General features: G+C 44.9%; 3 protein-coding genes across 7 annotated transcripts; 1 reads left to right on the forward strand and 2 right to left on the reverse strand.

Moving 5' to 3' along the window:
• Positions 1-353: 353 nt before the first annotated feature.
• On the reverse strand, positions 354-5,193 carry UNG (uracil DNA glycosylase). 2 transcript variants are annotated; one of them, XM_064465998.1, is made up of 7 exons: positions 5,008-5,193; positions 4,182-4,382; positions 4,013-4,108; positions 3,130-3,227; positions 2,612-2,700; positions 2,182-2,360; positions 354-1,670 (listed from the first exon to the last, which is right to left on the reverse strand). In XM_064465998.1, the coding sequence occupies exons 1-7, from the start codon at positions 5,095-5,097 to the stop codon at positions 1,530-1,532; spliced, it is 894 nt and encodes a 297-aa protein (XP_064322068.1). In that variant the 5' UTR covers positions 5,098-5,193; the 3' UTR covers positions 354-1,529. The 2 variants fall into 2 exon arrangements, with proteins under 2 accessions (XP_064322068.1, XP_064322067.1); XM_064465997.1 differs by lacking the exon at positions 5,008-5,193 and having other exon boundaries at positions 4,182-4,551.
• On the forward strand, positions 4,876-7,371 carry ALKBH2 (alkB homolog 2, alpha-ketoglutarate dependent dioxygenase). Of its 2 annotated transcripts, none has more exons than XM_064466000.1 (3): positions 4,876-5,588; positions 6,213-6,268; positions 6,555-6,686. In XM_064466000.1, exons 1-3 carry the CDS (start codon positions 5,375-5,377, stop codon positions 6,558-6,560), a joined length of 276 nt encoding a protein of 91 aa, XP_064322070.1. In that variant the 5' UTR covers positions 4,876-5,374; the 3' UTR covers positions 6,561-6,686. The 2 variants fall into 2 exon arrangements, with proteins under 2 accessions (XP_064322070.1, XP_064322069.1); XM_064465999.1 differs by having other exon boundaries at positions 5,226-5,588; positions 6,213-6,411; positions 6,555-7,371.
• A 759-nt stretch (positions 7,372-8,130) lies between these two features.
• On the reverse strand, positions 8,131-21,837 carry USP30 (ubiquitin specific peptidase 30). Of its 3 annotated transcripts, none has more exons than XM_064465990.1 (13): positions 21,711-21,836; positions 21,402-21,511; positions 20,259-20,441; positions 18,911-19,014; positions 17,957-18,055; positions 17,172-17,211; positions 16,821-16,915; positions 16,009-16,068; positions 14,925-15,011; positions 14,222-14,302; positions 12,996-13,215; positions 12,211-12,319; positions 8,131-11,122 (listed from the first exon to the last, which is right to left on the reverse strand). In XM_064465990.1, exons 1-13 carry the CDS (start codon positions 21,785-21,787, stop codon positions 10,858-10,860), a joined length of 1,530 nt encoding a protein of 509 aa, XP_064322060.1. In that variant the 5' UTR covers positions 21,788-21,836; the 3' UTR covers positions 8,131-10,857. The 3 variants fall into 3 exon arrangements, with proteins under 3 accessions (XP_064322060.1, XP_064322059.1, XP_064322061.1); XM_064465989.1 differs by having other exon boundaries at positions 17,172-17,214; XM_064465991.1 differs by lacking the exon at positions 8,131-11,122 and adding an exon at positions 11,160-11,323 and having other exon boundaries at positions 17,172-17,214; positions 21,711-21,837.
• Positions 21,838-24,159: the final 2,322 nt, after the last annotated feature.

The following is a 24,159-nucleotide window of genomic DNA, read 5'->3' on the forward strand; positions in this document are numbered from 1 at the left end:
TTGCGTTCTCACACGTGACGTTAACGTCAAGCAGAAATATTTTCCCGCTAACGTGCCTGGAAAACTTCTGCTAGAAGCAAGGGTGGAAATCGGGGGGGGGGGGGGGGGGGGGAACCTTTGGCATAGGCAGCTGGGGACATCCGATCCTTGGGGGACAAAGGTGCCCTGGCCCCACGCCTGGCCCTGGGGACAAGGACAAGGAGAAGCTCTGGCACCTGTGGTTTTGCTTCCCCAGGGGGGAGCAGGGACCATCCCCCTCCACCAGGCCAGCACCCATTGCAGAGGCAGGGCCTCGCCTCATGCACCCTCCCCTCCCTGCACTGTCCCCACCCATGCAAGATCACACCACAACATAAACAAAAGTAATTTTTATTTAAAAAACAAACTGGAGGAGAGGGGGAATAAACACAAACAAAAAACCACAATGCAACTACAGAAAGGGTGAACTTCACTTGCACTAGTGTTACCTATTGGAGCAAATACCAAAGAAAGGTTTACAGGGATATTCTACAAGAACTGATGTAATTTCCAAACAAACAAGGCACTTCACTTCCACTGAAGGAATTAAAGTCAAATATGGACTGGAAACCCAGAAGTGTGAAGTCCAACCTTGTCTTCATCCTGGAAGTCCCAAAAGTTATTTTCAACAGTGTCTAGAAACTTCCATTTGCTCCTATGAAGGCAAAGCACAAAACTGTTTTAAGATCTTAAAAGATCTTAAATAATTTGCAACCATCAGCCCATATCTTGATGGACAAACCTTCACTGTTGCCATCAGCGGGTACCACAAAGTTCACAGTCATCACAGCTCACCTGTCATCCAAGTGATGAACACACCCAGTAAGAATTTAAAAACTTAGCAGTTTTCCTCTTCCAACGCCAACAAAAAACTCAGAGCATGACCAGAGCCTCGGTCGCAATCTCCCCTCAGTCACCGGGGGGATTTACCCTGAAATCTTGAGTACAGGTACACCAAGGAACACTTCAGACAGCGTACAGTCTTTACAGTGTCAAGAGGCTGCATTTCTAATAAATCTCGTCATATGTAGCGAAAAGCCAAAACCAAAAGCAACTGCCTTTTCTCCCATGGAGTCAGCTCCACACTCCCCAAACATGAAATCTGGGTTTGCACAGCATGAGGCAAAGGAGTGAGAGGGGGTGCAGCAGGGTATTTACAAAAGCCAGACAGCTTCACCTGTAAGAACTGACATCCCTTTACAAGAGCCTGAAAATACATTCCCATTACAACAATGTACAGAAATTAATAGAGAAGACTTCTTTTTTTTTTCCCCTCTTTGCTTCAAACTAGGCTGAGACCTGTTCCAACAGCAGTTATCCACATAACACTCCAATCTGCTCTTTAAAAAAGATTTAAAAAAAATATAGCATCTCTGAAAGTTTGGTCATCTGTTCCTTGATCAACATCCAAAGAAGAATTCTCAGGTCAGCAAAAGTTTTTCAGAAATGAGACAATCCCTGAAACAGGGGCTATTTCCAACCATTAGACCCCACCAGCTTCTACACGCAGCTCAAAGTGCTCTCCAGTCAATGGGCTTCTTGCCAGATTTCTTGAGCAATTCATTTGTCTTTGAGAAATGCCGACAGCCGAAAAACCCTCTGTTGACAGAGAAAGGTGAGGGATGAACCGTCTGCAGGACGTGGTGGCGTTTCTGTAAAGTGTTAGAGGAAACCGCTCGTTATATTTGCATGCTTTCAGCTCCCTAGACAAGGCTGGCTGCTTCTGCCCCAGCTAAGCAGGTGTGATTTCCTCGCTACACCTCCTCAGCCACCAGCCTGAGGACCCAAAGAACTGGCTATGAGGACTGAGACTTTTGTTCCACTGAGCAGAGGAAGGACTATGTAAAGCAGCTGTAGTACCCTGGCCATTTTTCAATTGCTGTAATCCTAACAGCAAATTTTATACTTGTTCATAAGCCTCTTCCTAGAAAAAACAGTTCTGTCCTCAACTGGATGCTTTTTTTGACAACAGAAGGTTACACTTGTTCCACTTTCGTTGCTTAATTCTGGCAAAGGCTAAGCTGGAACACAGAGGCAACTAAAGACAGCAGAGTTCAAGTGGAGAGAAAACCCCAACTCTGTAAGGGAAGTGCCCTCTAGTGTCCACCCAACCTAAGGAAAAAAAAAATCAGCGAGAGGGAAGAGATGATGAGTAACCTGTACCCTGTCAATGGAGCTGCCTTTCCTCTGGGCATACGCTCCCCACAGCATGAAGACAACCCCGTGCAAGTTCTTGTTGAGCCAGGACACCACCACGTCCGTGAACTGCTCCCAGCCTCTCTCCTTGTGGGAGGTGGCCTGGTGAGCTCGCACCGTGAGGACAGCGTTGAGTAGGAGCACTCCTAGGGAAAAAAAAAGAAATAGAGGGACAGGGGATGAAAGGGAATTGAACGTTAACTGCTTTTTCTTGCTTCCCCTGAGAAGTGATAAATCAAATGGAAGATTTTCATTCTAAGGTACCCGCTAAGCAATAGGCTTCTCAGAATTTATGTTCTCTTTCACAGATGGACTGTTTCCAACCATGGATCCATCTTCTAGACAGGCTTCTTTATGACCTACAGTGGACACATTACTAGAGTGTCTATTCACTCACCTTGCTTAGCCCAGCCCGTTAGATCACCATGACCAGGATGAGTGAAGTCCTCAATATCTGTAGACAGTTCTTTGTAAATATTTTCTAAACTGCAAACAAAAACCATCAGAAGTTTTTTTAATATGCATGTTTAAAGATAAGACCAAACAGCACCACTACGGCACCTACCTCTTATACTAGGCAAGAATATTGATTTTAATCTCATAATTTAAGATAATAAAGCGATTTGTAGAAGCGGGGTACACAAGGACCCCCCGTTGGGTGCCTGGATAGAAGTTTCATGATAAAGCGTGAGCACAACTGAAAACGCAAGCTGACGTCCAGCATGCCCTTCAGAATACCAAGCTATATAGAATTATCCATATTTTTGCTGTGTTTTTCTATGCAACGCACAACCCAAATTTCAGTAGTTGCAACACAGCTCCTATCACTTACCTGACTCACAGCCGTAAGCAACACAGAACAGCAAAAAAAAAATTGTAAACAAAGGGGATTTGGCAAATTGAGTGCTGTCATACCTGGGGGGAGGAGGAACAGGCTTCTGGACACTGAAACAGAGCCCATGGGCTTGATTAGGTCCGTGATACGGATCTTGTCCCAAAATAACAACCTTTACCTGAAAGCAGACCTTAGTTAGCACAGTATTATTCCCAAAAGAGAAAAGGAAAAACAAAGGGAAAAAAAAAAGCTTATAAATGAGCTTTGTCCTAAAACAAACATGTAGACAAAACCAAACCACCCAAGACCACCAAATCCTAGAAACTGAAGTTAAATCACCGATATCTCATTATAAACAAGTTCAAGAACATAGTCCCCACCTAATGCTAAGGATTAACATCAGCAAAGCTCTGCTGCTGTTATGAAAATATTTTGAGTGCCAAAGACCAACATTTTCAAAGAGCCACAATAGAACACCTTGTTAAGGTGTTTTCCAAGTAGATTCCCTCACATTTTAGCTTTGCGTCACACTTGCTGTGCTATTTTTGACACATCTTATTGGCAATGGGATTATCTTAAATACTGTTAGGTTTTTTTAATTTCAGTTTATTATAGATCAATTAAGAAGAACCAAGAGACATATGAGATAAAAAAAATCAAGCACTATATTATATATATATTTATATTATTATAACACTGAAAATAAGGTCAAGAGTCCAACTGAAGGATTAAAGGAAATTCTGTGGCCAATAAGGGTAATAAAACAGTAAAACCGTGTTTCAGTATCAGAGATCAAAGACAACCCAGGATTTACAAGTTATGTGAGACAAAAAACAGCATCTGCATCACAGGGGATCGACGCTTAAGACACCAAACATCAAATGAAGACGTCTGTGTGTTCACCCTCCCCGCTTCTGGTGGCTTGTGCCCCCTCCTCTCCCCCACACCCGCAGCGCTACTCACATCCCTGATGTCGCACATCTGCGTCCAGGTGAAGACCTGTTCGGGCGGCGGATAGACCGTGTAGCGTTTCCTCTCCTCTGCTACAAACGCCATGAGCTGCGGAGGGAGAGGGACCGGGATGAGGCCGGGTTGAGGCCGGGCAGCAGCCGCGCAGCCCCGCCGCACTCACCTCTATGAAGTAGGGCTTGGAGAACTCCCCGGCCAGCTGCTGCCGCCAGCTCTCCCCGAAGCCCGGGGGCACGTTCCGCTCGGCCAGCCGCTGCCGCGCCGCCTCCTTGTTCTTGCGGATCCGCTCCAGCTGCTCCGGGCTCAGCGGCGAGGCCTTGCCCGCTTCATCTCCCGCCGCCTTCGCCTTCTTCGCGGCGCTGACCTGGGCATGGCGAGCGAGGGGGCGGCTGCAGAGGAGGCTGCTGCTGCAGAGCGGGCGGGGGCCGCTGCGGCTCAGCCACGGGACAAGCTGCAGTAGCCGAGCGGCCGCCGCCATGGCGCGGCCACGCACCGCCCTCCTTTGGGCGGCTCCGAGAGCGGCCGCGCCGCACGCGGCAATTTCGCGGCAAAACAACGGCGGGCGCGCCCCGATTGGCCGCCGCACCAAGAGGGTCCCGCCCACAAGCGGGAGCCCAAACTCCCGCTCCCCATTGGTCAACGAGAAAGAGCACGCTCCTCCCTATTGGCTTGCCACAGCTGGCGGAGAGCCATTCAACCTAGCAACCGTGACGCAGAGGCGGCGCTCAGCGCCCATTGGTCAGCGGCGGAGCGTGGCCTCGATTGGCAGGTCAGTCAGGCGTGCTAGGAGCGCGGGTTTTTTCGATCTGGCGGCGCAGAGGGTACCCTCCTCACTACACCCCCCCCCTCCCCCAAACGGCCGCTAGCGCCGCGCGCCCCAACGGCCACCAACGCCGCGAGACCAGCCCCCCACTCCCGAAGCCGCCAGCCCCCCGGCCCCTGTCCCCCCTCCAGGGCCGCCTCCAGCCCCGCCAGCCCCCGCTCGCTACCTCAGCATCGCCGCCGGGCTCCGGGGAGCGGCTGCGCTTCTTCGCCGGTGCGGCGCTGAAGAAGGAGTGCAACGTCTTCTGTCCGATCATGGCGGTGGCGGAGCGGGCGAGGGGCTGCTGCCGTAAGCTGGGAGCTGGCGGGTGAGTGAGTGGAGCCAGCTGGGGATTTGGCGCCAAAAGCGCGCGCGTGCGCGCGGGGGCGGTGCCTGCCGGAGGGGCAGACGGCGCATGCGCACATGGGCCGGGGCGGGGTTGCCGCCGCCGCCGCGGTCCCTCAGAGGGTGGATCCCGTCCCTCCCGGGAGGAGGCGCCCGCGCTGAGGCGGCGTCCCCGCAGTTCCCCCGCCGCTGTCGGTGCCTCCGAACAGATGCTGATGGACCGATATGTGGTTAAACGACCCCTCGGGGAGGCGGGGGGCGGCGGCCCGAAGAGGCTGCGGGCGGACGAGGCCGCCCCGGGACAGCCCCCCTGGCAGGAGATCCGCGCCGAGGGCCTGAGCTGCGACTACCGGCTCCTCTTCGGCAAGGCCGAGGCTGACGAGATTTTCCAGCGGCTGGAGGAGGAGGTGGAGTACTTCGAAGGTACCGGCCGCCGGGGGATCCGCTCGCAGCGCCGGGTCCCCCACACCCCCCGTACTCCCGCACGGTGAAGCGTTACCCAGCCCGGCCCGCCCGAGGGGAGCCCTGATTCCCGTGGCCTGGGCAGGGCTGCCAGGAGGAGGAGAGGTTTCTGCAGGCGCCTGGTGTTTGCCAAGTCAGGCCCTGCGAAGGGAAGTGCAAGCACAGGTCTGGTCCTGCAGGGTTAGTTTTGCTCAGCTTGGAGCGCGTGCCAGGCGGTTTCATTCACGTTTTAATGTTTCCAAAGACCCGGGGTAGTGCTGGAAGGGTGACAGGAGTTTCTTGGCAGATGTCATATATGAGATATCCCTGGTCACGTTAATTCAACAACAGACTACGATGGGGGTGCTAGTCCCGTTCATCCCATTCAAAGGGAATAGCACAGCAGAGTCAAACTTAAGTGTTAAGTACTTTGTTGAGGCAGAAACACTTGAACGTGGATGACAGCGTTTGGGTTGTCATAAGTATCCTCATTTCTGTTGTCCCACTGGAGATTGACAGAAGCTCCAAATCAAGGAGAATGTTGAAACTCTGAACTGCAGAAATAATGGAGTCGGTTTTGATCCTTCTTGTCTCTTGTCTAAACAGGCAAAATGACGAAATTGCATGTGTTTGGCAAGTGGCATGACATTCCAAGGAAGCAGGTAACCTATGGAGACCCTGAGTTAACATATACTTACTCGGGTGTTACCTTCTCTCCTAAGCCATGGATCCCAGTTCTCAACCATATCAGAGACCGCATCGCTTTGGACACAGGACATACTTTTAATTTTGTTCTTATTAACAGGTATGTCTGATTTCCAGTTGCATTAAGCGACTCATTCAAATGAAAAATTGCTTGTGCAACACTGTTGACAGATTACTGAGGAGTTGTTTGACATTCATTTAATTGGATTAGTAGAAGAACTAACTGATCTATTCTGTGTACAGATATAAAGATGGTGGAGACCACATAGGTGAACATCGAGATGATGAGAGGGAACTGGTTCCACGCAGTCCAATTGCATCCGTGTCCTTCGGAGCTTGCAGGGACTTTGTTTTCAGGCACTGTGATTCCAGGGGGAAAAACGCAACGCGCCACATTAAGCCCATCAAACTGCAGCTAGCCCACGGGAGCCTGCTGATGATGAAGTACCCCACCAATGTGTACTGGTACCACAGCCTGCCCACCCGCAAGAGGGTCCTTGCCCCAAGAATCAACCTCACCTTCCGGAAAGTGATGACTATAGCCAAGAAATGAAATATTCAGCAGTCAAGCATCAGGTCTTTTTCTCTGAAAATAGCAGCTTTCTTCCCCAACATAACAGTCAATTTCTCATTCAAACACTGTCTTTGATGATCCAAGGTACCGGATGAACAATTTAAACCAAAAGAGGAGATAGCGTACTTGGTAACTTGCTAATAAAGACTGCGAGTACTGATCTTAAATGCCAAGAATACTTTTTCTCCCTGAAATGTTGCTGTAGTCCTGCTGATATGTATTTTTAATGAGTAACACCCTTGTTCCACTCAGGAGGAAGTTTGTTCTCAACTGATATTAATCTAGCCAGTTTTCCAAAAAGATCAAAATACTCTATATCCTTCAGATAGCAGTGAAATAGTTTATAAATACTATAAAGTGCAAGATGTAATAATTTAGAGTCATCCTGGAAGCTGGTACTGTTCAATAGGTGACACTATCTTGTATGTTCTGTTGGTGAGCTATGGTTTGCTTGTTTTTTTAAAAATAAAATACGAATGAGACTGACATGAAAAAGAGGAGCACTAAGACATTAATATAATTAGAGTGCAAAATGGCTGGCTGCATGTTTTACGGTCACTATGACTTTTGTCTGCTTATATACCTCTGCTGCTCTACCTCCTCTGCTGAGACTGGGTTCTTTCGGTCAGTCTCCTGGTGGGGCAGGAGGAAGCACAAAGTGCTACCAGGCAGGGAGAGGGCCTTGTCTTCCTTCGATCTTTTGTACAGAAACCAGGGCCCTAAGATGACCTTTTTGGGAAGGACGGGGTTGGAACATTTATATGGGCAACACAGCGTGAAAGGCTGTAACTTCTGAGAGTGTCTGTTTTTCTAAATAACTATCCCCAGGGATTCCATTCTGACTACCTGAAACCATCGCCTTCTGCACTCGCAGTGGGTCCTGCTGAGACAAGGAAAGAGTGTCCAAAGGTACCCACAGGTCTTGCGGAGTCAAGCAATGGTAAGTACTGAGAACATGAACTGATCCCCATCTAATCAGGCTACAAGCATCCAAATTAGCGATGGGCTCTATTCTTCACTGGTAGGTTATTAGGGCCATGGAATTAATGTCTGTTTAGACAATTTGGAGTTGGTACTTCCCACCCTCTGCCATGACCAGAAAATGCTATATATAGCATGAAGAGCTCCTACATGAACACTTCTTATCCAGAGAATGTGAAGTGCTGCTTCCATCAGATACAACTAATGTTGTTTGGCTTATAGCTTGATCTTGGTTTCAAGATGTTACCACACGTGAACAGCTACTTTTTCTAATAAGTTTGTTCTTTTATTGCTACTGTACAGTTACAAAAATACCCTGAAGTGAAAATGCAACTTCAAACAGCAGTGCAGTGGTTTGACTAGAATATCATACATTTTTAAATAACGCACAAAATAAGACAAGAATAATCCAAACACAGAGGTGTCATCTTGGAGGTCTTATCTGATGTTTTTTAACCTTTTACTTTTTATTAACACCTTCTCTACAAGTCACAGCATTTGATGAGCCTCATGTGCCTGCACAGAGCCCTATGACCTGAAAAGGTGAGGGTTGGGTGACAAACACCTGCAGAGGTCTTTGATGCTCACAGTAGGCTGGGAGTATCAAGCACAGCTTAGGACCAGGTCCGAGGTGCTGAAACTTGCTTCCTTTCTTGCACTGAGGGCTAAGCCAAGACCATCTACTCCTTCCTAACAATGAAAGCTAGAAGACATGCTGACTATGCAACCCTCATCTTTATAGCCCTTGAGGAAGCTTTCAGAGTAAATTTGCAGCTGAGTGAAACCGAGCAGTTTCTCAGCGTTCAAATCATTCTCATCAAACTGGCCCCTGTTGGAAAGCAGCTTTATGCAAAGGGAAAAGAAAAATACATTGACCATGCAAGCTTGCAGTAATATGTGCGTTTATGTCACTGTTACAAGCTGATGAGTTCAAGATTTTGTCCATTGTGTGCGTATGTCCTGACCCAGCATAACTGCTTTCTAAACAGTGACCTGCTCAGATGAACTTCACAAAAACTCGAGTTAAAAACTCTAAAACAGGCCCTGTTGAGAACAGGTGTTGCAGAATATACACTGCTGGCAGTGGAAATGTTTTGAAGTTTGGAGTTACAAACGGTAGACGGGCTGGAGCTGGATGCTTTGTATGATGTTTTCCTTAGGTGACACCCAGCACTGCTTTACAGAGCTACTGCACACCCATGCTGCCCAGAACAGAGGGCTTTCTTCTCTTAGCTTCTGCAAGTCCATTAGGTCTTAATTCAATGGCTAGGGCGTTTTTGGCATTCTGCAACTTTCTAGGTTTTGTTTTTCTTGACAGATGGGGAGACTTTTCAGGAACTACTATGCCAGTGGATTTATAAATACTATGTTATGTACTATGTGCAGTACTTGGAGCAGATATTGTGAGCCATACTCTGGAATGACAAGTTCTGTAAATATATTTTCATATACATCTATTACCACGCCTATTTTGGCTGGCTTTAAGCATCCCATTAAGGAACTCTGAATGCCTATGAGCTTTGGGCAGCAATATGAATAGATGAGGTACAAAGTTGCCCTAAAAACCTATTAAGACCATTGTTACCATTTGAAAACTTGTGCTGTTTTACACTGAAAAAGCTTGTCTGATGAATTAGTCTTTTTTTCCTCCAAGCTTACAAGGATAGAAAAGAGCTAAAAATAGCCTACATATTTTATTCCTGGTAATTTAAAAGCAGTCAAAAGGATAATTTTTGCTGATTCTCCCTCCCTTTGCTTGGAATTTTTTTAACACATCAAACAATCTAGAGCAGCAAAGTACACCTTACTTCTGTTTTATGGCAATCTGTGTATCTAATGCAGCAACACCGATCTCTTCAGCCTGCCATACTACTTCACCAGACAAGGAAGTGCCCACCAGTCATGATGCGATCGAGTATACTCTAACTTCACAAGGATGCTTGGGTTGCTATACACCTCGGCTCACAACCGGAATGGGTACAAGCTCTAAAGCTCAGTTGCAAGCCCAACAGCATGTGTCTGAATGGTTGGTGAGAAATGGCGGTTTTCAGCATTAGAACAGGAAGGGCAAGTCTAGAACCCCAATTACAGTAGCCTTGAAATCACAGCATTAAAAGTTGTACTCGATACTACAAGCAACCATATTCAACAGTTTCATAGTGACGAAGGAAATTACAACACTGATTGCTAGCAAACGCTTCTGTCTCTTGGTTTCAGCTATATTCCAAAGATAAGAAGCAATAAATCAGGGTCTTGGCTCTTAATAGATTAAAAAAAAAAAAAGTATCTTTTCTCCTGGAAAAAGGAAACTGCTCTTTGAATCAGCAGAAGTATTTCTATGATGTACAAAGAACTAAAGTATTAGGAAAATGACGTGAACAGGGAAGTAATTTTTTGGATTGTGCTTGTTATGTAGAGATGCCTTCCTTTATTGATTAGCTGGGATATCAAGAGAGATCTGATTCTGTTAGTAGTTCATCCCATCATCCTGAGACACATATCAGAATGCAATGGACATGCAGTGGACTCAGACAATGGTAATGTTACTATTCAAATAAGCTCAAGGCACTTTGTTTCTTAAATCATTGCCTTTGATAACAGTAGCTTCTGGGGCTCCCCTGCTCAGAAACGTCTGCAGTGAAACATACAGCATTAAGCATCTCCCTTTGAAAATTTACATATATGTCAGAATACAGAATACAGCCTTGGGAAGTCTGTCTGAAACGTCTGTTTCAGAGCTGTGATCTTGACAAAATTACTACCTAACAGAATAAATGCTTCTCTAATACAGATACTTTGGACTGCACAATGTTAGCAGACCAACTTTGGGTAGCATAATTTTGGTACAAAACACAACTCCCAGCAGGAGCCAGCTGTTGCCATGGATTGGGGGGGAAGTTAAAGGGCCTGTGGTGGGTTATTTGCATAACAGACAGGAGGTGCAATGTAGATCTCAGAGGAATTTTGTCACTTTTTGTCCTGCTCTTGTAATCACTCTTCAGCCCTCAATTCCAAGCTTTGGTGCTGTACTCTCGAGGGAACACGCTCATAAAAAAGCAAGTAAGCACTAGAAGAAAGGACTTCCTGCAAGCTGGCTTTGCGAACGGTATCATCTGAAATCCATAGCCACTGGCTGCTGACAGAGTGTGAGTTCTTAGGAGAAGGTGGAGAGCGGCGGTAAGTCACAAAGTGTCCAGAATGCATGTCTCCATGATGAACTACAACTGCCATCAGACGGTAAAGGTATACAGGGGAACTGAAGGACAAATAAGAAGGAAAGGGTCAGCAGCCCTCGTGGATCACACACATACCAGGAGCAGCCCCACTTGATTTGTCTTCAGTTGCAGTTTCTTTTTAGAGCAAAGAAATGGCTCCATAAGAGACGTACTGCCTTGCAATTACTTTTCAGTGTACCAAGTCTTCGCTGCAGTGCTGCCTTATTCTATTATGGACAAAACTGACCATTTATTTTAAAAGTTTGTGCTACAGAGGACTACTACATTTTGTACAGCATAACTGATCGATTTTTGCAGCAGCGTTTTCCATCAAACCTAACAATATGCCAGTATTTAGTTCTTAAAGTGCTGCTATTGGACAGAAAAAGCTATTCTAGAAGAACGTGCTTTTAACTGAAAAGAGGTAAAATTGCAGCAGGTGACCTGCAGATAACAACAGTCAGGCTTTCAGGGACCTGCTCTACAACTGTCTTCATAACAAATATTTGGCACAAAATGCTTCCAGGCTTCTTATTTCACACAGTGATTGTGGGAATTGTCTTCCCCATGGGGCAAAAATGCAATGGCAGACAGAAGAAGTGGTACAGAACTAACTATACATTGGTCATCAGCATGAAAAGAAGTGAGAGTGTTCTCAAAGGCCAAGAAAACAATTATCAGGAGAAGCATCAAGGCTGATTTACTAAGTAGAATCATGGCAGCTGCAACTTAAATCAAGCTTTTTAAATACAACATTTGAAAAAAAATCTCTTAGGAGGTTTATAGATTTCTTGCAATCATTTTAAAATCAGAGTATGAGGAAACATGAAAGGAAGGGGTAGAAGAAAACAGCAAGAATAAAATTATGGCTGTTCAGAAGGATGATGTACTGCATCATGAACCAGAGAAAGGAGATTTTGAGTTTTGCTTGTAATATGCTCTGCTTCCTTTTCTAGTGAGAAACGGAGCCAAAGACAACCACTAAAAATCAGCCAAGAGAAAGGCAAAAAATCTCTGCACAGGAGCTACGGTAGATGTTAAATTCTGTGACTATGCAGTCTCATAAGAAAGACAGAACAAAGGAAGACTGGGACAGGACAGAAGTTAGGGTACAAATCTCTTAACCTACCTGCTTTCAGGGAATACAGCAAGTGGAAAAGTCCCTGAGGACATTAAAAATGAAGACGAGCAGGCACCATTCATGAAGAGCGGTTTAGTACCAGATGGCCGTTCTGCGTCTGCAAGAGAAAGCAGACACTAAGTAATTTAACCTAAATGCTACTATTAGTGTTGCTAATAACAGTGCTTCTGTCCCTCCAGTAGTTTTCATCACAGAATATGAAGGTATTTTACTTATTTTAATTCATTACATATCACAAGCCCTTAAGAGATGCAGAGGGCTCTAATATCCAAGACAGTGCTAATTGTTTTTACATGACGCAAATATGAAAATGACCATGGTTACAAAATCCCAATTAAATAGAATATTGAGCTGCCTAGATGACAGACCTACTACAGTAGATTTTCTAATTGGTTTTTAAGAAGTCACCATTCCCAGCATTCTTTCTATGCTTGTCCTGAAACCTTAGAAGAGATAACTAACAAGATAATCCCTAGGACTTCCCGAGTTCAACATTCTTCCATCCTTTGGACATAAAACATGTGAGTACTATACTATCTAGGATTTTGTTTGTAAGGGTTTTTTTAATATTTAGTAGGATCAAATTAAATAATCAAAACTGAACTGTAAACTTGGAAGAGGGTATCCTAATGCTTGCTGGGAAAGGGATTTCTACCTGTCGTCTTTGAACAGATCTAAATAAAGATACTGCTCTTATGTTCATTCTGCAGATTAAAATGTTTTATCACTGAAACACAGAAACACCTGATAGATTTTATTTTCTAAATAAGTACCTGAAGGTTTTACTGCTATCCCATCCTTTGTTCCAGGTGTTGTCTCTTCAGAGTTTTTCTGATTCAGCTCCTTCTGTCTTGATTTATGAACAGGAATGCGGTATTTGTAGATGTCCATGATCAGGAACTCATTGAACTGTACATGTTCATGACGTTTCAGAGGAGTGCCTTGGTTTGACCAGCTCAGTCTTTGCAGATGGATGCAAAGACACTGAGGGAGCTGCAGCAGTATTCCATAGAAAAGGAGAGTCAAAATACATTTTAAATGAGGAGAAAGTTAAAAGCATACTAACCAAACTGGTAAGTCTAGTGGGTAAGGAAATACATCACTGTACTGTTGCCTTAAGTGCTGCTATATCTGAAAGTAAGCTTATTGGCAACAGTATCCCTAAGACATGACACTAACTCACTACTCTCTTGAGACTTCTGCTAATGCCACTACGGCTCACTCACTAGGCAGTAGGATAGATAAGTAATGTTAATCATTTTCTACAAACGGAAGAAAAATCAACAAAAATACATGCGTGTTCCTAAAAAGCCCACCTGTCAATCTCGGTTAGCTTGTTGATCTGTGAGGTAGAAACGATGACCGGAATTCGTTGGAGCGAGTCGTTGTAAGACATTTGCTAATGCTCAATAAGAAATGGCTTTGCACAGCGAGAGTACCAGGGGACAAAAGATCAGGTAGTTACAAATACCTGACATTCCAAGTCATGCCAGGGTTAACCTCTATCAATAAGTCCACATTATTAGTGGCACCTAAGGCTCCTGATTACAGACCAGTGCCCTGTTGTCCTCTGCATTACGATTACAGAGCAAAAGCTAATAAAAGCTTCTAATAGAAACTACCCCTGATGTTTAGCACCATATTCACTTGTTTAAACCAGTTCTATTAGAACATTTTAATTTCTTTGAATTGCTAGAGATCCTACATTGTATACATGAATCGCTTCACTTACCAAGGAAATCAAGGATTAAGGCAAGACATATGAACTGCCACTGAGCCAAACTCACGTTTAAGTGTACTCCCATTCTTTAAGCTACAGAGTTTGATGTTTTGCTGAATTGAGGCCTCAATGCCTACAAATATTTGACAAATGAATTTACGTTTTTAAGTAAAACACTGAAGTCGTCTACTACCAAGGGGTGGACATCAAGCAAAGAGATTGAAGAAATTACTGTACAATAGGATTTAAGAATAGATTTGGAGAGTTAGCTTGCCTCACCTTTCCTAATTTTAACTGCTTAACAAATGTTGTTCTCTGGTTTTCTATGCTCTGTCCATTCACAGTGCCTTCTGCCTGAATCTGAAATAAAAGGGAAAAAAATAAAGCCATTTGATTACCTGCTGTATCAGATCACACGTAATAGCGCAGGTCTGCACACTGCCGACAAAAGCAATCGTCTGTCTAGACCTATGCTCAGTACATTAATTCCACCTACAGTTTTCCAGGAACTTTCTTAAGAATTGTTGGCCTATCCTAATGGATCAGAATTCTAAACCAAAATCAAGCAGAATCAAGTATTTACAGAACAAGCCCAGTCTCCAGGTTTATGTAGTCATACGCCATTTCTGTTGGTTTTCTAACAAGCCGCTTTGGCTCTGTGCTGTCATCAAATTACAGGCAACTAAAATCTGTTTAAAATACCAGAACAAAAAAAAAATCCCAAATATCTAAATAATACCTGCAAATATCTAAATAATACCTGGTAATTACGAAGTAAAACATTTGTAAATTTTGTAGTATTAGTAATAAATAGAGCTTCAAAGTATTCTGTGAGATAAAAACTACATTTTAAATACAAGAAATCCAAGGCAGGCCAGAGGCTTTCCTGAAGTCACGAAGAAAGGAATAGAAAACTGAAGCCATAATTCTGTCAGCAGGCTTAAAACTGAACTAGAAGGTTATATAAATTAAAATTACATACTTTAGTGCAGTTGTCACACACAACATCCTTTACAGATTCAGAGGAGATGAAATGATGGAGGCAGTGGTCTAGTGTCATAGGACGACCCTTAGTATGAAAAAACAAAATTATTTGCGGTAATTTTAGGGTGCATACTGCTTACCTTTGGAAAGGATTTTTCACAATTTTTTCCATAGAAACTAGAGAATTGCAGACTTATTTCTTGAGAAGACTGACTACATGGCTGTGAGTACAGAACACTGATAACATAACTGACTATGGGGATCCTTCCTTAGCCTGGCTTAAACATGGAAAACATTGCAGCATGTAGATACGAACAATAGCTGTGACTCCCTGTGCGACTCCCCCAGTGGGGTTTAAACTACAGACTCCTGGCTCTGTTACTATATATCTCTAAAGTTCCTGCACATCATGGGTCACTTCATGTGCTCTGACCCTCTACGCAGGAGAAATATAGCATTTAATTGTATTTAGGCACTCCTTCCTATCCTTCCTTGTAGGCTGTACTACATACTGCCAAGTATGAAGGGCATAATCTTCAGTGATGGTATAAAATAAAACACAAATAGCAGAAGATGTGTCCAAATCCCAATCTTAGCTGTCCAGGAGTGCATTCTGTAGGTACAAGTCAGAGTTCCCATGACTGCAAGTAGTTTTTTACTTGTCTGGAAACACAAATCACTAGCAGACATTAAATAACATTTCCAGTTGAAATCACTTGATCCAAAAGCCTGTGTTGGGTAACTTGTCACCTTCCAAGACTGCCAGAAACAGCCCTTGGGATACGATCCAGTCTGTTCAAATTACACAGAAAGGACCAAATACCCACCAGGAGAAAAAGAAAACTCTATTGGTGTCAACAAAGTTGTGCTTGCTGTACTAATTGGTAATTTGCACCAACACATTAGTGATAAGGTACTGTATTAGCACAACACAATCACTTATAAAAAGGTAAGAAAATAAACTGTAGCTACTCATTTACACTTAGGCTGCAGTATCTTAAAAAGAGACTAGTGAAGATAAAGCTCTAATGACAAGGCAACAGGCAGAGTGGCTGGATCACGCGTCAGTGAGGGATACATACCCACACAGCTGCTGGAATACTCAGTGAGAGACTGTCAAAGGTATCATACCTCACAGGACTCTGCAAGGAAATATTGCACATATCCAGTGAGCTAGAATTTATGATAGTCCAGAAAAAAAAAATCCTGCCAACCTCACAAAAGATGAGCATGTGCCCTCTGCTGTCCACGATTATCTGGTGGAATAGGGTCAAAAGCACGCGCTTTCCCAAGCACTGCTAGGGAACGCCAGGTACGCAACGTGCTGCTTAGCCTGTTTCTGCTGAGGCTGCCCCTGCTCACTTGCTTGCAAGGTTTTGAAAAGTAAAAGTACTAACTGTACTCTTACAGTTTGATCTACAAATGAGATTTACCTTCTGTATTTTTTCTATATCCAGGTTATCTTCATCTCCTTACTCTGGATAACTGGACTGCAACTTAAATTTGGCTTTGCACGTGCAATCTCAGCACTGCGTGCTGAATGAATAGCTCGTCATAAAACGCTACCCACGTGAGTGGATTTTCAGTATATGATAGCTGTGGTACTGAGTACTAAATATAATCAGACAGCTGTTATTCTGTCTGCTAAGACAGCTATTATCCCCACAAAGTGGATCATGCTTAATTTTCTTCAGTATATTTAGTGATATACTCTTATTCATCACCAACGCCGTAATAAGTGCCTGAAAAAGTAACAGTCTAAGCTGTCAGTTCTGCAAACCTTTGAGGCTTAAACCAACTATGTCAGAAACAAGGGATGGTGGTTTCGGAATACGCTCTGAGCGTCAGACGTCCTTTTTCACGTATCCATATTCCCAGACACACATTCTTATACCTGGTGTTCACAGTGTTTGCAAACCATGTTGCTGGTCAGCCTTCCGTGAAAAGGATGCTGAGATTTCCAGTGATTTGACACAGGGGGAAGAGACCCTGAAACACAAAGTTGAAATTGTCCTTTTATTTTCAATACATCTGTGCTTATCACTGCAATTCCACACCTTTGGCCCACAATAACAAAAGTAACTGCTCTAAAACATGTTCTGTCCTACTTAGAAGTAATTAATGGGTTTTTAACAACTGAAGAGATATATTTTGATCTGATACAAAGATCAATTAATATTATCCCTTTAATAAACAAAGCAACTACACTATGAATATTCATATTTCAGAATGGAAAAAAGCATACCTCTTGTTCTGCAGCTTATTTGCTTTTGGGTTATTTCTGGCTGCTACAGAGGAAGATAAAAGATTTCATTAACCCTACCTCAGAAACCATTTAGTATTAAATATGTTTTTATTTTATTCCTAATATGCTTTTCTGACATCAGAAAAATTGTTGGAGGGACTTTTAGTGTCTCTTTATGTCTGAGGAAGGCCAAAAAACGTGGTATGCAACAAATCTATAGTTGACAAAAAGATCACTTCTAATAAAATGAATAATTAATCTGCAGAATTCTCTGCCTCAGAGTACTAAAAGAAAAGCGTAACAGATTTTATAAACCTTTTGTATATATTTCAGGCAAAAAAAAAAAAGACAGAAACTTTCCATCTGCATGAAGTTTACCACTAAACTGGAGGATAAGATAAATTTCACCTCCAAATGGACTATTCCATAAGTGTCCATTTTGCAGTTTTCAAACCCCTTTAATGTGTCAACTCTTACAGATAAGAGTTAACTGCTCAGAGGGACTACTGTTCTGTGCTAGTATTTCAGTCCCTATATTCAGTGGATTTAGAAATGCAAAAGCCCTCATGAAAGTGGGATCACTGTAAATTCAAATACCTTTTCTTAGGAAAAACATTCTTTAGATTGCCTGACATTCATTTCTAGCAGAGTACTACAGAACAGCTTTGTAAATATCACGAAAATATCTTCGTTTTTTAAACAGCCAGTTTATACTTGACACACTTAGGAATCTAGGCAGGCTGCAGAAACTTCTGATAATGAAGTAACATTGGTAAAGAAGTCACCTCCAGCGAGTGCACATCGAACAAATGTGTCACACGAGGCTGACGATCTCGTTCGTCTTCTAATGAAGAGGTAAGGACATGAAACAGTTCATGAGCATCCTATTAAATAGAGGGATAAGACTTAGAGGAAGTGAAAACAAGAGACATCAAAACATACACCAGGAGTACTGATACACTTGCGATTACATCATTGCGGTAGGAAATTAAAGGAAAAATTACTGCTTAGCACCCATCTTACGTATTAATAGTAATTATTTGCGCATCTGCTGCAGTTCTGCCAAAAAGCTTTTTCTATAAAGCCAAACTTCGTAACAGCACACATTATGAAAAATGTCCTGGGCTACGTAAGCTCAAGGGAGACTAAAAGACTTGGAGAAAAAAAAAATAAATAAAAAAGAATGCACAAACACCTGCTTTCCTTGATTTCAATAAAAGAGTAATTGAAATCTCTGCTCTTTGCTTTGGCTCTGAAATATTAAAGATAGAACCATATTTTATGCACAAAATAATTGGTTGAGTTCATCGGCCAGCTACACTTACTTTGGTGCTGACAATACTGAAAACAAAGAGTTAGAAATCTTCTGTTACATGCAACTAAATTTGGAAATGTTAGTGAAGGAGAGTCCATCCCTCAAAGCAGCGTGGCATGTTAGCACAAACCCGTTCTCTATAGCGGCCTTAGGGCTGTATCCGTTCTGTTTCGATATTCCTGGCCCCACTGTACCAAATCTGATGGTAATTAAGTATGAGGTTTTGAAGCAGCCACAGTTTCCGTGACAAATACCTAAGGAAACTGAAAATGCCATTCATCAGCCACATGGCTGTTTTCCTTTGCTTTTTAAAGAGAACTTTTCACCACAGCAAAGATTCAGATTTGGACTCAGGGCTATTGGTGCCATAGCTTCAATGCACTGAGGTGTGTATCAGGCAGCCCGACTTGAATTCTGTCATCACCTGCTCTTCAAACGATGAGATCTGCCACCTGTATGTCCTTAGAACTTCTAACAGGCAGCTTGCATCCAGGACGTCATCTTCTGTCACCTCTTGGCAGGATAAAGCTGGAGACATTGCATTTAAAAATGTTAGAGAGAGGCACAAAGGTTGGTTAGGACTCAAATCTGTTTATTTTAGGCATTATGTTACTTAAGCATCATATAATCCATTACAGCAGTTATTCTTGATTAAGACAGACAATGACAATCAAACTAGTTAGTATGTCTTAACTACCATTCTCATCTGCCTGAGGCTGACTGCCTGCCTATGTTCTCCCCATCTAATCCATACACAGAGCTAAAGGTTTCTCAACTATCTGACACAGACAGAATAAAGATAAACACTGTCTCAAAAGACAAATTTTTACTAGTGGATTGGGTAGAAATTGGTACTTTACATGTCCCAGAAATGCCCCATCATCCTTGCATTAGTTAAATGTACACGTTTAACTGGCACAATTTTAGCGTGAACAGAATCCTGAGACAGGACAACTTCCTTTAAAAACAAGCCCTGTGAGGAAAGCGAGGGAGAGCCAAGAAATCGCTTAAACATTTTGAGTGCTTAAATAGGATGTAACTGATGCATGAATTTAGCACAGGGACAAGTCTGAAACAGGTTACCAAGTTGGGCTTAGAGGCCTTAACATTTGTGTCCAACATCATACAAAGTCTCATTTCATAGTCCGTATTTTGGGTAAAAGAGGAAGCTTAGAAAAATAAAAACTTATTTTATAACACATTGTTTTTCTGTGTAGAATTCTAATGGCCCATCCAATTGTGATACTGTTTTTCCTATTTCTTCAATTACACTGGGCCCATATTCATGTTGGTTTAACCACAAATACTCTGAACAGCAAACGCATTAAAGCCTGCGGCAGCCGGTGCCCTGACCACATTTTCAGCACCACTGTTGCCCTCTACCTCCGTTTGTTCAACCTGCTGGCAAACGGCTCTTCAGAGCGCCGCACGTGATGCTGGGTTGGCTGCCCGCCGCTTCTCGACTGCCAGGCAAGTCAAACAAAACCTGAAACCTTTCAGCTGTTGGCCAAGGAACAAACAGCTCTGGGGACACGTGCCGCTGGGCCTTGCCTTGTTCAGGCTCGGTACAGGAACTTAATACCTTTGGATGTCTACCCCTCTGTAAAATTGGGTTGGACTTGGCCAACAAGTTCAAAGTTAGTAGAGAGAAATTAAAAAAGAGGAGAATGCAAGACCACATGATCTTCCTGTCTTTAGGAAAGAAGGCTACGAACGATAACATGCTATATATTCTCTTCTAAGTTTATGACAATGTGAAAATGTTAAAGTACCTTTTAGGAGATGCAGCAAAGTCAGGGACAAGTATTGCTGCTCCGTGGGCTGGTTCGGGTCTGTCTTATATTGTGCTGTAAATTCCTCCAGCCACTTGATGAAAGACGGACAGGAGGATAAGCCTTGCAGCAAGGAGTTCATGAAACAGGTGTTGCCTAAGTTCAGGAGGCCAGGTACAAGCCCTGCAAATAGAAGCGTAAGAGTTACACCATGAAGTCTAGCAAAACCTTGCTATTTTTCAATAGCAAGTGTTATGTTAGGTATTAAAATTAAATAAAAATTCAGTTATTTCCATTTATTTGGTACTTGCAGCCAATGAAAAGGAGCCGCCCCTGGTACACACAGCTGGCAGCGTGCACAGACATGGTGGCCCCTCAGACTTCCACCACTGAAAAATCTTAAATTTTCTTCAAAAAAATACCCTTCATTCCCCGATAGGAATAGATTTCTACCAACAACCCCAAGGCTGGGGATTATCCACAAGTCACCATACAGACGATAAAACTCTTGGTTCCAATGCAGTGTGCAGGAGTCCCGTACATTTACAGGACATAAGTTTATAAGGAGTTTACAGCTCCTTAAGTTTACAGGAGCCCCTGGGCTCGGCACTGCGCCGTCGTGTGCTGCAGCTCGGCTGGGCGAAGCGTTCCCTTCTGCTCGGATTAGGGCATTGTTACGAAAACTCCTGGGCTGCCAAGGATTAGTGAGAAGTATTTCTGTGCGGCTCTGCTTTGCGAGAGACTTTCACTTCTCTTGTCCTAGTGTTCAATAGGACACATTTATTTTGCCATCCAAAATGCAAAATAAAATCCGGGGTGGTTTGGTAACGGGCTTATCACGCGGCACAAAAATACGTCTACTGAGTCACAATTTTAGAAAAATGTCAATCGATACAATTAATACAATACGTAAGTAGCAGAGGTCCTGGCTTCAACGCATAGTTTTTTAAATTTGGTACAATTCTAAACAGGGCAGCGACCAAAATTTCACCTTTGGCGACAGAAAGCGATTTGTAGAAGCTGCTGCTGCTGAAGGCCAGGAGCCGCGCTCCCCCCATGCCGACGGCCGCGCCCGGAGGAACGAGCTCCCGCGGCCGTCCTCCCGCCGCCCGCCGCCCGCCGCCCGCCCCCCGCCGCCCGCACCTTTCCTCCGCCGCTTCCTCTCGGTGATGGGACCCCACAGCACGTACATCCCCGCCGCCAGCGCCGCCGCCACCCCGCCGATAACGCCCCAGTTCCTCATCGCTTTGTACCTGAAACGGGAAAACAAACAAACGAACAACCGGGGGAGTCGCTCCGTCCGGCTGCAGAGAGGCGCACCGGGCACACGGGGCCTTGGGGAGGGGCGCGGTGCCGCTCCCGGTGCTCGGTGTCTGGGCTCGGGGAAGGGCCGGTCTCGGCCGCTGGCCCCGCCGCACCGCCCGCCCGGGCCCGGGCCGCCCCCGCGCTGACCTGGCCGCCGCCCCGGCCCGCAGCAGCCGCCGCACCGCCCCGTCCGCCCCCGCCTCCGCCTCGCCGCCGGGCAGCATCGCCGCCCGCCGCCTCGCCACCGGAACCAGGGCCCCCGCGGGCAGGCGGCGCGGCGGACGGGCCGGCGGAGCGCCGGAAGTGGCGCGGGGTGCCCGGTTAGCGGCCGGACCGCCCCTAGCAACGGGCGGCAGCGGCCTGCTCCGGGCCGGCCCCTCAGCCGGGCCCGGCCCCCTGAGGGGGCACCGGCTTCGGGAGGTGTGCCCTCGCCGGGGGAGGTTTATTTGGGTGTTAAGACAAATTTCTTCACCGAAGGGCTTGTCAAGCGCTGGAACAGGCTGCCCGGGGAGGGGGTTGAGTCAGCGTCCCTGGGGGTAGCCAGAAGCCGCGCGGCTGTGGCGCTTAGCGACATGGTTTAGCGGTGGGCTTGGCAATGCTGGGTTAAGGGGTGGGCTCGGTGATCTTAAAGGTCTTTTCTAACCTAAGTGACTGGGATTCCACAAACCATCCAAACCCCACAGAGAGAACAGCTCTCGTCGCTGCATAGCACGCACCAGCCCCGAGGCTCCTCCGTACCGCGTCGACACCCTCTCCCTCTGCACCCGATGTTTGAGGGCCCTGCTCTGTTTGCTCTCCACCCCGTGCTGTTAGCGTTTGGCTTTTAACTGATGGGTTTGGGGGATTGTTTAGAGAAAGCAGCGTTTCAGGTCAGTGCCAGGGGAGGAGGCATCCGGGAGTGCTCGCCGGCAGAGTGACACATGCAGCTTTTGAGAGCACCTCGAGATGGCAGCTGCTGATCGTGTCTCTGGGCCCGGCAGGTAACAGCCTCCCTCTTCACACCTCCCCAGATTAATTCTAACGACCTTCGTTAGCAAAGTGGCTGGTACACCCTGTGTGCCTTTCTGGCCGAGTCCTCAATCGCCTGGTGTTGCTCCACGGGTGCCAGAAGGCTGTTTGTGAGGGGACAGGAGTCTGGAGAGTGGGAGAGTAGACAGTAGGAGGCTGAGAGAAACAGGGGAGCGACAGACAGAAGCAAAGAAGGATGTGAAGAAATAAAGTCATCCTGACAGCTGCAGCCGCAGTGTGCAACGCACCATTCTCATGGCTGTCTCACGCACATTAGATACGTGAGACAAAAGAAACAGTGTGCTTAGAGGCCAAATCTCACACCCTTAACTTGCCGGAAAATTGGACCTTATTTAATAAAAAAGTAGTTTAGCTGCTGTATGCTAAAAAGAAAGTTGTTGCTTATGCAATGAACATACAAGCTAAAACTCTGCTTGAAAAATGCCGTTTTCTGGCAAGTTTTGGGGAGAAGCAACCTGCGAACTCTTGTTTGGTAGATAATTCTCATCCTGGAACTCGGTGAGGCTGCTCCTGAGCCGGCTCTGAAAAGGGCCCTGTTTTAAAATGACTCCTTTCTTCTGGAAGTTTCAGTTCAGTAACTCCTCCCATTGTACTGACTTTATCTGCAGTATTTTACCCAGTGAAACAGAACAGACTTCTTGGATCATATAAAACATTGGACTGGTTTCTTTAACCCACATTTTCTGAAGAGGAAACATAAATCTTGCAAATCAGGAAGGTGTTGGTAGACCAGTTTTATCTACTGAGGCCTTTCATTCTTTAATTGCGCTGGGCCAGGCTGCCTTTCATTCCAAATAAACTGCTGAGCTCCTTTATGGTTACAAATAGCTGGAACGACGCCATTCTTCAGCCCAAATGCATCACCACCCAATTCAAAGGCAAGTAAAAGGGTGCACAACTGAAGAGTCGTGTTGTTTATGGAAATCTGTGTGTCTGAGAAGGATAAGCAGAACATAGCAAGAGGTGGCAATGCATAGAGAGCAGAGGGAGATGCCACACGTATCCTGAATAAGTTCTCAAGACTTGTTCTCTGAAAAAGCTTTTATTTTGATAATATATTACAGAACACACATGCATTTAATGCAATTAAAATTATTTTTTATCACACTTTTAGGGTAGTATTCGATTGCCTAAGCACAGGCGTCTTGATCCATGTGAGAGAGCCCCAAGGTGCCTGAGAGAGCCACGTGGTCCTGTGTGATCCACCATACAGTCCTGTGCAAAATCCACAGCTGGAGGCCACAGGAGATACTCAGTTACCTAAAAGGGGACCGATGCCTGTGTGTAGGTATCTGGATTCCACTCCTAGCCACAAATACTTCATTTAACAATTATTCTCACTATCTTTAAGGAAGCTGAAACTCTACTAAAATCTGCTAATATTTTCAATATTCAGTGTCACAAATGGGAGTTGAACAACTCCCATTCACTAAGTGAAGCAGTTTTAGTTTGTCATAGCTAAGCCCAAGCCTCTTGCATCATCCATTGTTCCCTAACCTAAATTTGTATGACTTAATTCTTTTTCCTCACTGTAGCGCTTTTCACCTGTCTTCATTTGACATCATCT

Source organism: Phalacrocorax carbo, chromosome 15 (assembly GCF_963921805.1).
Source record: "Phalacrocorax carbo chromosome 15, bPhaCar2.1, whole genome shotgun sequence".
In the NCBI taxonomy this organism is placed as follows: Eukaryota; Metazoa; Chordata; class Aves; order Suliformes; family Phalacrocoracidae; genus Phalacrocorax; species Phalacrocorax carbo.